General features: G+C 35.0%; 1 protein-coding gene across 1 annotated transcript in view; it reads left to right on the forward strand.

The window, feature by feature from the left end:
• Positions 1 to 3,035: 3,035 nt before the first annotated feature.
• Positions 3,036 to 12,949, forward strand: part of MYPN (myopalladin) — an 87,391-nt gene continuing 77,477 nt past the window's right edge. Inside the window, exons 1-2 of the mRNA XM_027530670.1 lie at positions 3,036 to 3,359; positions 11,999 to 12,901. Of these exons, the coding sequence (XP_027386471.1) occupies positions 12,000 to 12,901 (902 nt within the window). The 5' untranslated portion in view covers positions 3,036 to 3,359; position 11,999. The remainder of the gene's footprint in view (positions 3,360 to 11,998; positions 12,902 to 12,949) is intronic.

Below are 12,949 nucleotides of genomic sequence, written 5' to 3' on the forward strand. Positions count from 1 at the left end.
TTTCCTTCATGCTACTTTTGTGGCTGACTCAAGTTAGGCAGTGAGATTTGGGCTTTGGATGATCCTGGTTGATTGATATAGGAATGGTCCTTCTCCTGGGACAGGTAATCAAATTTACTTTTCAGGATAGTAAGTATTCTGTTTATAGTTTTTTAAAATGCTTTTAGTTTGTAAAACTAGAAAGGTTTTGAACTTATAGCTTTTTAAATTCTTATTTTAGTTTTAGTTTTAAGCAAATGTTTTCAGTACCATTGAGACGAAAAAGACATTTCTTAGGATTTAACTGTAGCTCTCAATTACATTGTATCATGTTTGTATAAGACCCTCTATAATCTACCATACATACATTGTTTTGGATGGTCAAGAACTTATCTCTATTGTGTTTTTCTCATTAGCAAAGATTAGAAAGTAATGTATGTCTCTGTTCTTTAAAAATAAGATATAGACGGTTGTTGTCATTTCATCTGATACACACCTCAATATAAGTCCATGAACTTTAAGCAAAACTCATTGAAAGTTTGGAATATGTGAGAAATTTCTTTTAAAGGATAAAAATCTATAGCAATTTGGAAAAATAGCAAACACAAAAATTTTATATGAATCTGCTAGCACAGATTCTTACACACTTATTCTCCAAGTGAAGACTTCCTCTATCATAGATCTTCCAGATTCTTGGACATTCCTGTGGATCACCCCAATGTGAGTAAATTGTTTCTATAACTGAGTGACTGAATTCAGAAAACAGCTGAAGGCAAGCACGGGATCATGTTCAAACCACAATAAACACATGTGTTAGATGGGCCACTCAACTTTGTGGGTAAGGCTTAAGACATGTAACCTTGTATTTACCTGACACTTATGAATTTTGTTTTTAACTGTATTGGATTTAGATATATTTTTTTAAGCTTTAAGAATTATTCTTTGTCCCAATAAACTCTGTTAAAATCTCAACTAGTAGGTTTGTGGTGTAATGTAAGATGATATGCAAGTTATATTATATTACTTGCGAGCAGAAACCAATTTTTAAAAACTAGAATCTAGAATACAAGGTTCATGTATTGTATGCAAGGTATAATATAAAGTATTTATATGCATCTTTTTCCCCCAAAGAGCTCAAAAAATTTTTACAGTATCTGTATTTGAAATGTTACAGTAAAAATGAGAGGAGAAACATCAGTGTTATTCAGAAATTCTTTGTCTCTTTTTTTTGTAACTTTTTTTAAAAATGGATTTTACTTCTTCCTATTAATTCCTAATTTCACTGCCCAACCAACTCTATTTTATCTTTCAGTATGGGTCTCCTCCCACCTCAGTGTTCCATATACCTGGGTAAAAGGTAGGATATCAGGCTTATAATGGAACAGTTTGCAAGGAAGTCGAAATGTATTCACTTGCAGTGTGTGTGAACATTTCCCTTTGGAAGATCAAACTGTAGCACATCTATGTGCTAAATGAAACAGAGGTTCTATTTTTCCCTGTCCCTACTCAAGACTTAGTAGTCCTTATACTGATTATGCCTCAAGATCTGAATGGGATAAATGGGGAGAAAATCCTCTTTAAATAAAAAGAAATATTTGGGGCATCTACATAAATAGAAAATGCAGAAATACAATTAAGTAGGTTAATTTCAGAACAGGACTAGGTAAGAGAGCAAACAACCCTGTATATTGACGATTTAGATTAATGCAGTAATGAAAATAATCTATCCACATAATTCAGTTCTTCTTGTGCCTTCTTCCCTCCTCAGTAACTGTTCTTTTGACCTGGATTATTTTAAAGTTTTCCTCAATACTCTTTTTTATTCTGTCCATGTAATTTCAAGGTTCTTTAACAAAAGGTGTAGTGAAGCTTCTGATTTGATCATAGTAAACAAATTTTAAGTCTATTCAATATATTATAGAGTCTCAAGGTGACTGAAAAAGGTAAAAAAAGAAAAACCAAAATCTCTTAGTAAATACCATGAGGTCAAGAATCGGTATATTTTCCATGGACAGAGGAGCCTGGGAGGCTACAGTCCATGGGGTTGCAAAGAGTCGGACACAACTGAGCACTGCTTTATACCCAGTACCTGGTACCTAGTAGGTAGTAGGTACCAGGTACTAGGTATATCATTAATTAGATAAATATTTGCTGAATGAATGAACAGGAAGAAATTCTGCAAGTAGTTGGTGATTTAAGAAAAGTAGGTTTAAACCAATGTATTTTATGCTACCCAAATCTAAGAATGACCTTTTTAAGAAACAGCTAATTGCATTTATCTGAATTTTCAAGACCCAGGCTTCCACAGAGATTGAAATAATGGGGCTAAATTTTTTTTCCAAATTCATATTCTGAACAAGTACGAAATCCTATCAAAGAGCCTATCCTTGACAAAGTGGGTTTTTCAGCAGATGTTGGTTTGGTTAAGGATTCTTTTTCTCGTTCAGTAATACTTGTGAAAGAAGAAATCGGGCATAGACCTTTTCAAAATAATATACAAAAAAAATGATTCCAGGATAGTAACAAATGAACAGAAGTTGTAATATATTACATTATACAGTAATTTAGACTTTTAAACAGTACCTGATTATCTTTTTTTTCTGAAAAAGTTTGTTCAAACTAATTTGTTACCAGGTTTATTCTCAGACTGATGGCTTTTTCCTCTCCATTTTTTCTGTGATCTCTAGTTACCAACTTTTAATGTTAGTTATCGTCTGCTTTTGCTAAGCTTTTGGACAAACAACAAAAAAAGATCTCTCAGCTTTAAGATGTTAGAGCTCACCTTCATGCTGGCTTTTCACAGCCAAATTTCCTAAAATGGATCAGTGATTAAATGAGAGTAAATTTCCCATGAATTAAGATTAATTCTCATAAAAATTAAGAATTTTGAAATATTTCAAAAATAATGCCGTTTTCTTTGAATGTGCTATCATGAATCCAGTATTAATTCTAAACATAAATCAATAAACAACTTGGGCCTCTAAGCTGTAAGTGAAATTCTATAGGTGGGAAAACTGACTGACCCCCACCGCCCATAGGTGCTGTCCTGCCGTGGAATCCCTTTGCTCAGTGTTCTCCTATCCAATCAGGTGGAATGTTTCACAGGCACATGGTTTATACAGCTCAAAATAACTTGGGACCTGTGAGCTGACAAATGCTCTGGCTCCGGTGGTGACAGGTTGTCCAGCTTCTAACAGCCATCTTCACTGAAACTAAGGTTAACTCCTCACTCTCTATGGACGGCTACTCTCTATTTCCAAGGGCGTGAAGAATTTTCTTTTTCTCCTGGGCTTTCATCTAAGCATTCTCCTTGGATAATTATCATCACAGTGGAGTGCCTGGGTTGGACATCCTCATCTGGGTCAACTGAAAAAAGAAAGGTAATATCCAGATTTAAGTTCTCGAGTGTATTTTGATAACAAGAAACTGACAATGGGAAAGGGGGGATTTCGGAGACCTAATTTCTGTTGTGTGGAATGAAACCGAGGCTAACTTCCTAATTATGTATGATGGGACACAAAATTACATGAAAAATAAAGTTTTCTACATGGTCAGATTTTACAGGGGGGTTGATGAGACCCTCAGAGATCACAGCCTACTCAGGTCCTAAGGGAAAATATCTCAACAGAGGAAGTCATGACCTGTGTGTATCATTGGCATTTTCCATACATTCTTTTATTAAAATAATGGTGTTTATATGGAGAATATGTGTGCAATGCCTATTTCCTTTTTAATGGAAATCAAACCTAAAATAATATGACTCCATAGTTAAAGACTTTCATTTAACATTTTTTTATCATGTAAAAGGATATGCTTGCTATATTTAGTGCTGGGAGATCTGCTCCCTGGATTAATGTACACAACAGCTGCAGAAAGTCTTGCTCAAAGGACATTGCTCTTTCTTTCTCTCCTTTCTCTCTCTCTCTCTCTCTCTCCCTCCCTCCCTCCCTTTTCAGCTGCAGCAGAAAGACGCTTGACAGTCAGTGGCAAGTGTTTGGCCTGGTACATTGCACTATTAGCAGTAATTAGATGCACAACTTGAATTATTTTTTTAATGATCATATAAGCAAAGAAAAAGAGAACATGAGTAAATCTGTATTTCCATTTCCCAAAAGTGAACATTACAGTAAGAGTGCTAAGAAATTTTACTATCTTATCAACAGATTTTTTCTTTTTACTCATACTTGTTAAAGATACTAGCATCAATCTATTTGATAGAAATAAAACAGATAACCAGTTTCCTTTCTCAAAAAATTATGATTCAACTACTTTCATACTGGTAATGATAAAATTAATTCTACAAGGTCTAAATTAAAAATTTGTTATAACTTTTTAGCCTCTCCTTAATAATAACTCTTAACTTCACATAAAATACATATAATCCTTTTCTACAAAACTAGAATATCCAGACTTAAAGCTGTAATAAACATATTTTTAAACAAAAATTAATATAAGCTATCTGATACACAATTTGACAATATATAAACTATTTCAAATCAAGACCATCTCATGAAATCTGAAATATATGCACACTAACTTTGTCAGGAGACAAAATTATAAACATTACAGAATCTTATAATAATGGACTATGAAACAAACAGTTGGACATTATCCAAATTCTGGAGGTTTGTCTCTATTCCCACTTATAGAATATGGCTAATGCTATTGGAACTTGAGACAATGTATCAAAGCCCTAGTGTTCTATATGTCTATAATTTTGAATAAGACTCTATTCCAGACTCTAATACATCTATTGTATAACAGAATACACTTTCCAGCTCAAGGTGCTTACAAAGGCACATATTCAGCAGAACAGACTCAGAACCACAATTCACAGACACAAGAAATTGAATGAGTTTGTACCCTGACTAGATTTGGGAATTTATAGAGCTGAATTTTCAAATTTACTTTTGAAGAAATGAGACTGCAGGTAAATTGGGTTTCACTGTGAAAGATCTTTAATGGACTAAAGTTAATATATGAAAAGGTGACAGCTAGATTTTTTTAACAGTTAACTCATATACGCAATAGGAGTAATGAACTCAGCTCATTAACCTGAAAATATAAAATGAATGAGACTGCCAACCCCAGAATAATTAGTTTCCTTCATTGACATTGAGATTTGACAAAGGCATTGCTTATTGGATGGTGTTATTGCCTATAACAAGACAAAAAAGGAAAAGATTTTTTTTAACTTTTTCCCTCTCTTAAGAGATACAGAAGGATCAAACACCACAGAGATATTTTCTTAAATTTCTATGGTGCTTTACAGCTAACAGAGAGCTTTAGAACTGCTATGGCACTGTGCTTTTGCTGAAAGGGAGCAACCCAGGCACCGACAAAATGGTCTGTTGAGTAATTTAGGAACATGTGTTTAGCAGCTACATTTTTGGTGGGCACAAAAGTTGGTGTGACTGTTTACCTGCAATTACTGAAGAGCTCTTAGAGCTCATGTATAATTAGAGTCACCTTGACAAGCTCTGTACAGACTATGTGTGTTACATAGACCTCTACTTAGAGTCACAGTGCACCCCACAGTCTGGGATGGGCCCAGCAGAGCCTTCCCACCAAGGGCTTGAATTCCAACTAGATCTTGAGATCACAAACCTATTTGGGGTACTTGTTCCTTTCCCAATCTAGCGAATATGTCAGTTAAGGAAGTTATCACTTTTCAAATCCTTAACCACCTAAGGGAAATTGACACGAGTATTAGGAGAATGAAGAAAGTTGAAAATGTTTAAATTTTTTTCTTATTTTTCTTACTTAAAATGAATCTTTGAGTTAATGAGAATTGACAAAGTTTTCTTATTTGGGACTTCCTGTATAAGAACTAAGTTCATCATGAATGGTGAATTGAGAGTGAAATAAAACTTCATTTTTGTGAAGGGTTTGGTAGTCACCCTAGAATCCTGAAGGCTTCTTACTTGGCTTCCATTAACCTTTTCATGGGTCATAGACTTTACTTCTACACTACTTTTTTTCAATATTTCAGATTAAATACTAACTTTGGGCTCTGGTTCCAGCATCCTTTATACTAGTGCAAAGGATTACCTTAATTTTGTATAGTGTTCTACATGTCTAAAGTTCTTTCACAGAGAATTCCCTGGTAGTCCAGTGGTTAAGATTTCACCTTCCAACACAGTGAGTGTGGGTTCAGTTCCTGGTCAGGGAGCTCAGATCCCACATGCCTTGTGGCCAAAAAAACACAAAACATAAAACAGAAGCAATATTGTAACAAAGTCAATACAGACTTTTAAAATAAAAATTAAAAATAACTTAAAAAAAAAATAAAGTTCTTTCACAAACCCTATGAAGTAAGCGGGGTAATTCTGTTCATCCTCCATTTAGAGGTGAGTTATGAGTTACTTAAAGACATCTATCTTTTCCTGTTCTAGGCAAAGTTAACTATTACATATTAGGTTGTCTTTGTGTTGATCTAGAGGGTAAAGCGTCTGCCTGCAATGTGGGAGACCTGGGTTCGATCTATGGGTTGGGAAGATCCCCTGGAGAAGGAAATGGCAACCCACTCCAGTACTCTTGCCTGGAGAATCCCATGGACGGAGGAGCCTGGTAGGCTACAGTCCACGGGGTCGCAAAGAGTCGGACACGACTGAGCGACTTCACTTTCTTTCTTTCTTTTAGCACCAGATTTGCTTTTTCACTTAATACCTAAGGATACTTCATAGCCAGAAAACTTCAGTAATCATGTTTGAATTTAAATTACTTCATATAACATTTTGTAAAACATCCATATTACAACCAAAAGATGAGTTAATAACTCATGATATTTCTAATGATAAGGTAGTCTTAGAACCTACAGAAGAATATTGTTGTGTTAATAAGACTTGAGAAATATGTCCAAAGGTATCAGCATTAAGTTTTGTTTTTATAAACCAGACTCTTAAATTTTAAGCAAGTCCTGAGGTGAGATCTCTTTTTCAGGAAAATTCATGGGGGAAAAAAAATAGAGATATTTAGCAAAATAAAGTGAAGAACATTCAGTAAGCATTCTATGTGGCTAAATTAATTTACATGATTTACTGAAGTTGGTCTTGATGCCACATTAATTGCCTCATTTCAAACCTAAGACCATTTCATCAAAACCATAATCTGTTTCCAAGGATATTTACTGATTCTTATTTTGAAAATGGCAGAATATCTGTTTCAATTTTATAAGCAGCAGAAAGAAGGAAGCAATGTCCAATGTTTAGCACTGTGAACACACCACTTGAAATGTCTAAGAGAACTTTGACATCTGTCAAATGAAATGTCTAAGAGAACACTTCTTAAAACCTGCTTCTGCCTCATCCCAGTAAATAATTCCACCATTCACCTAGTTGTTTAGGTTACAAATACTAGAATCACTCTTGACTCTGCTCTTTCTCTTGTATTCCACTTTCAATCCATCAGCAGATCATACTAGCTCTATTTTCAAAAGATACCTCAAATCTGGCCATTTCTCGCTACCTCCCACTGATACCACTCATTGATCCCAACTAGCATCATTTCTTGCATTCTTTGCATAGCAGCCACAGTTGAACTTTTTCAAAACCATGTTATCTGCTTCAAAAAACTTTAGATGGTTTCCCATTCACATGTTTAATAAAATTCAAAGTCTTTCCTATGGTCTGAAAGCCTTCACATGCCCTAGCCCTCTACTCTTCTTTTTCACTCACCTCCTGGAACACTGGGCTTGACTCAAACACACCAAACATTCACCTTCCCTGGCCTTGACACTTACTGCTTCCTCAGTCAGGAATATTCTTCCTCCCAGATGGTCACATGGCTAACGTCTCCACTGCATGAGAAGCTTTGCCTGATATCCCTAGCCTAAATAGCACGTCTTCTTCTCTACCCCATCATTCTCTATTCCCTTGCCCTACTTTATTTTTCTTCTTAACATTTATATATTCTCCACTAGAATGTCAGCTCCATGAGGGCAAGGACTTTGTCTTTTGTTCACTGATGAATCCTCGGGGCCTAGAACAGTGCCTGGCACATAGTAAATGCTCAATTAATATTTATTGGATGAATAAATGCAAGCAGGGTTATCCATAATAGCTCTTAGTTTTTTAAAAGTATAAATTTTATACAGATAGTTTTTAAATTAATGCTTGAAACAGAAAGTAATATATGTTCATATTTCCTATTTTAGGTAGTATCTATCAGTTTAGCAATTTATATATGCATTTCCACCTAAGAACTAACTGAGATGAAATTGTTATTACCCCATTTGATAGATGAGGATAATTGAGATTCAGATGCATTAAATGACTTGCTCAAGAAGCAAAATTATTTAGTGTTGGACTTGAGATTCAAACCCAGTTTTTTTAATTACAATCAGGTGTTCTTTGATACTTCTGGTATGAAAAAAACACATAATTCTAGTTATTTTATCCACCATAAATACATTTTTATTTGAAAGTTACTTTGAATTTCCTACTACTTTTACCAGTTTATATTTTTTCTTTGTGTCTATAAATTTCCTCTGTAAATATTTCTATGTATCTGTCTTACTTTAGCCTGCAACTTAAAAACAATAGATTTAGTAGGAAGTTCTAATGAACAAAATAATTCAACAGATACTTTTTGATTACCTTCTATATGCTGTGCTTGCACAGAGATGATGGTATACAAAACAAAGTGAGGTAATAGTAAATAGGCAAATATATACTGAAATAAGGGCTGTGTTTGAGGGTTAAGACAGTGAATTTGGGGAGCATATTGGACAGGGACCCAATTCAGGAAAAAGAAGAAATTCCAGGGCCAAGTGTCAGCTAAGAGCTAAAGACTGTACAGGACTTGGGCCAATAAGATAGCAAAAATACATGAAGAGAGGGAGCAGCCTGAGCAAAGATATGTACAAAGATCTGCAGGGAGCATAGTTTGTTCACAAGACTATTTCAATGGAGTATAGATATGCTAAAATTAGAGTTCGATTTCTCTTCAAAATGTGTCCTTGCATCAAGTCATGTCACTAGTTCTACTTCCATTTCTTATCATGGTATGTGGCCACAGTTGTTAAATAATAATAAATAATAGTACCTACCCTATATTGACTGTTTACTAAATGCCAAGCACATTTAATAACCCTTCAGCCTATGAGATGGCTACATTATTATCCCTGTTTTACAAACAAGCAAACTGAGGCTTATAGAGGTTAAGTAATTTTCTTAAGTTTATACAGCTAGGAACTGTCAGGATTAGGCTTTGAACCAAAGTGTTAACAAATGCTACATTCAAACATTAAAGAAATCCTTAATTTTGAACACCTGGAATTTTTGTTAAAATAATTTCTCATGACTAAGCATCAGAACAGGTACACATTTATACCTCAATTGGCTCCTTTTCTTTAAAAAAAGAAAAAAAATATTTGTAGAGAGCAGTAATTACTTATATGAGTATTTTATTCTGTATTTGCACCATAAATATAAACTTTCTGGAAGTTCTTCAACACTAACATCACCTTTTACCTAAATATTATCTTTTTACTAACATCAGTTGAGCTCTCACTATAGTGGTTGGCCCTGTTAAGAGATTTGCATTCATAATGTTATTAATCCTCACTCCCCTGGGAAATAGATATTATCCATGTTTCACAGATGAGAAGTTAGGTAATTTTCTCAAAGTCACACAACTCCTAAGAGATGAAGCCAGAATATGAAAACAGATTTATCTGATTCCAAACCCAATGCTCACTCCATGTTGCCCCAAGATAAAAGCCATCTTAAACTAAACAATTAAAGACAAAGTCACATTAAAACACAATACACAAGGTACTCTTTCTGCCCCCTTCTGATGCCTATGTCAGAAGCTTTTTCTATCTCCTTTATACTTTAATAAAACTTTATTACACAAAAAAAATAATAAATAAGTAAAACACAATATACAGTAATGTCCAACTAATAGAGGGGACATCCTGATTTATAAATCACTTAATTTTTCTTCTCACATTTAAATATATACATAAACTCAAACTAGGTTAATGGGACAGTTGATTTACAAATGGAAAGGATTTTCAATCAGTATATTAATCACATTTTTCAAATAGCATTTTGCACCTTATTTTAATATCTTTAACTGTTCCTCTACAAAGTAAATGTACAAAGTGACAAATTTTCTGCTGGGCTCTCAATTACATTATTATGTACTATTTTGTATATCCTTCAGTGTTCTTCAAAATTTAATACAGTCATATAGTTCTATTTAATGAGTATATCATAATTTAACTAATTTTTATTGGACATGGTTCCACTCTTTTAATATTATCATCCATACTATGATGAATATCTTTGTAGATAAATCTTCACACCCATCCAACCCCTCTGCATTTTCAGTTAATCTTTTTTAAAGTACATATTCATTTATTTGACTGTGCCGGCTCTTGGCTGCAGCATGTGGGATCTAGTTCCTTGACCAGGGATCAAACCCGGGTCCCCTGCATTGGGAGCATGGAATCTTAGCTGCTGGACCACCAGGGAAGTCCCTCAATCAATCTTTTTTTGAGGCACAATAAACTTTACCCAAACAAGTGGCTCCAGTGGTGTCAATCTCAGCCTGTGGTTAGCAGACGGAAAAATATTTTGCTGTAGGTCATCCTTTCAGCCATCTCTAATTGTCCTCTCAAGGTGATTGCCTACCTTGTCAATTTAGAAGTTAGTTTTAAGTAGCATTCTAAAAGTATGAGAAGTAGGGCAGTCCCTAGGAAGCTCTACTTGTGATACATTGTGGTATTACAAATATTTTTACTTATAAGTGAGGCTGTCATACAAAAGAAGGAAGAGAAATTAACTGAAATAAAATTTGTCATAGAATGTTAAAGCCCGAAAATATTCAGGATATTACTTTCCTCTCCACCTTTCCAGCACAAGGCACACAGTAGCCAAGAATGGCAAACAGCCTTCATCTCCATTACCAGCTCTGATTGGCTGGTGGTGGCTGAGGGAATGGAGACTTAAAAAAGTGAAGGTCAGTGGGAAGAATACTGTAATTAGTTGGCTACATCTCTAAAGGGGGAAAGAGAGGAGTAACAGCCTAAGGGTCACAAGCTTGCTAGCCCTCTAGTAAATGTCTGAGTGAATAAAATGGATGTGACAATAATACGACAGTGGTTTGCATTACCCAAACTTCTAGTCCAGGGGACTGAGCTAAAGTTACTATACTGAATGAAAGTTACCATACTATTTTTATAAGACTTTACAAATTATTTATTTTTTGAATAAATATATTCATATAACTTATGTGACTATATAATTGATTATAAGATATTCATATAATTATGATTTAAAAGTGAGAAAATGGTATACAGTAAAAAGTGTCCTGTATTGAACCCCACTTCCCTGTCTTCCATATCTCTTCACCAATGTTAATTTAAGAGATTTTTTTTTTAAACCTAGGTGTACTCACACTTTTATAGAAATTAATTAATTATACCTTATTTGAAAAAGCTAAATCACTACAGTTTTCAAGAGCAGATTGAGCCTACAAACAATATTGAATTTAAACAATTAGTTTCTAGTCATAAAAGCATTATTTATTTTCATGAGCTAGATCAAGTTTTTATTTTTCAGTAACAAGATTATTTTATCAAAATCTCTTAATTTCTGTTATTTTATTACATTCAGGGGGAAGGGGAAAGAATGGAGAGAAAATCTCTGTATATGAGAAACTCCTCTAAAACTAAAAGCCCTTTATAGATATTATCAAAATTGTGCTTAGAAACTATATTTAATGTCTCCATAGTTATAGCATAGCTTTCAACATTGAACTCATATTTAAAGATTAATTTAATAAAGTGATAATCACCCATGCTTTTATTTCCAGTTTCAGGGAAACCTCATTCAGTTCCTCTCCATTTTACAATTTGAGAAGTCTTTAAACTTTGTGAAAGTTATCAAAATTAGGTAACTTTAATTTTAAGGTTTAAGTTCTTAAGTATCTATCATGCTATAATCAACACAGACCTATTATTCTGTAGAAATAATCTAAACATTTTGTCATTATTGCTATTTTGTGACAGCATGCAAGACGACAGCCTAGAAGCTTCTACTTCCATATCTCAACTTCTGAGAGAAAGCTATTTGGCTGAAACTAGGCATCGGGGAAATAATGAGAGGAGTCGAGCAGAGCCTTCCTCCAACCCTTTCCATTTTGGGGGTTCTTCTGGAGCTGCTGAAGGTGGAGGAGGCCAAGATGACCTTCCAGATCTTTCAGCCTTTCTGAGCCAAGAAGAATTAGATGAAAGTGTCAATCTGGCAAGATTGGCAATCAATTATGACCCTCTGGAGAAAGCAGATGAAGCTCAAGCTAGAAAACGTTTTTCTTCTGATCAGACGAAACACTCATCTATATCAAGTTTTGACCCTAACTTCTGCCAGGATAACTCTCAAAGCCCTACCAACTCTAAAGAGAGCCTCCAGGAGACAAAAAGGCCACAGTACAGTTCTGAAGCCCAGTCCAAAAAAGTATTCTTAAATAAGGCTGCCGATTTCATCGAAGAGCTCTCATCCCTTTTCAAAGCCCATAGCTCCAAAAGGATTAGACCTCGTGCCTGCAAAAACCACAAGAGTAAACTGGAATCGCAAAACCAAGTTATGCAGGAAAACAGCTCCAGTTTCCCTGATTTATCAGAAAGAAGAGAAAGATCTTCAGTTCCCATACCTATCCCTGCAGATACCAGGGATAATGAAGTGAACCATGCGCTGGAACAGCAGGAAGCTAAGAGGCGTGAAGCTGAGCAGGCTGCTGGTGAGGCGGCCAGTGGAGACACCACCCCAGGGTCCTCTCCTTCTTCTTTGTACTATGAAGAACCTCTGGGGCAACCTCCCCGGTTCACACAAAAGTTACGGAGCAGAGAAGTTCCAGAAGGAACCAGAGTACAGTTGGATTGCATAGTGGTAGGAATTCCACCACCTCAAGTAAGGTAAAAATGTCCCATTAGTAATGCTTGGTAATTACTTTCCATCTATTG

Source organism: Bos indicus x Bos taurus, chromosome 28, assembly GCF_003369695.1.
Source record: "Bos indicus x Bos taurus breed Angus x Brahman F1 hybrid chromosome 28, Bos_hybrid_MaternalHap_v2.0, whole genome shotgun sequence".
Classification (NCBI taxonomy): Eukaryota; Metazoa; Chordata; class Mammalia; order Artiodactyla; family Bovidae; genus Bos; species Bos indicus x Bos taurus.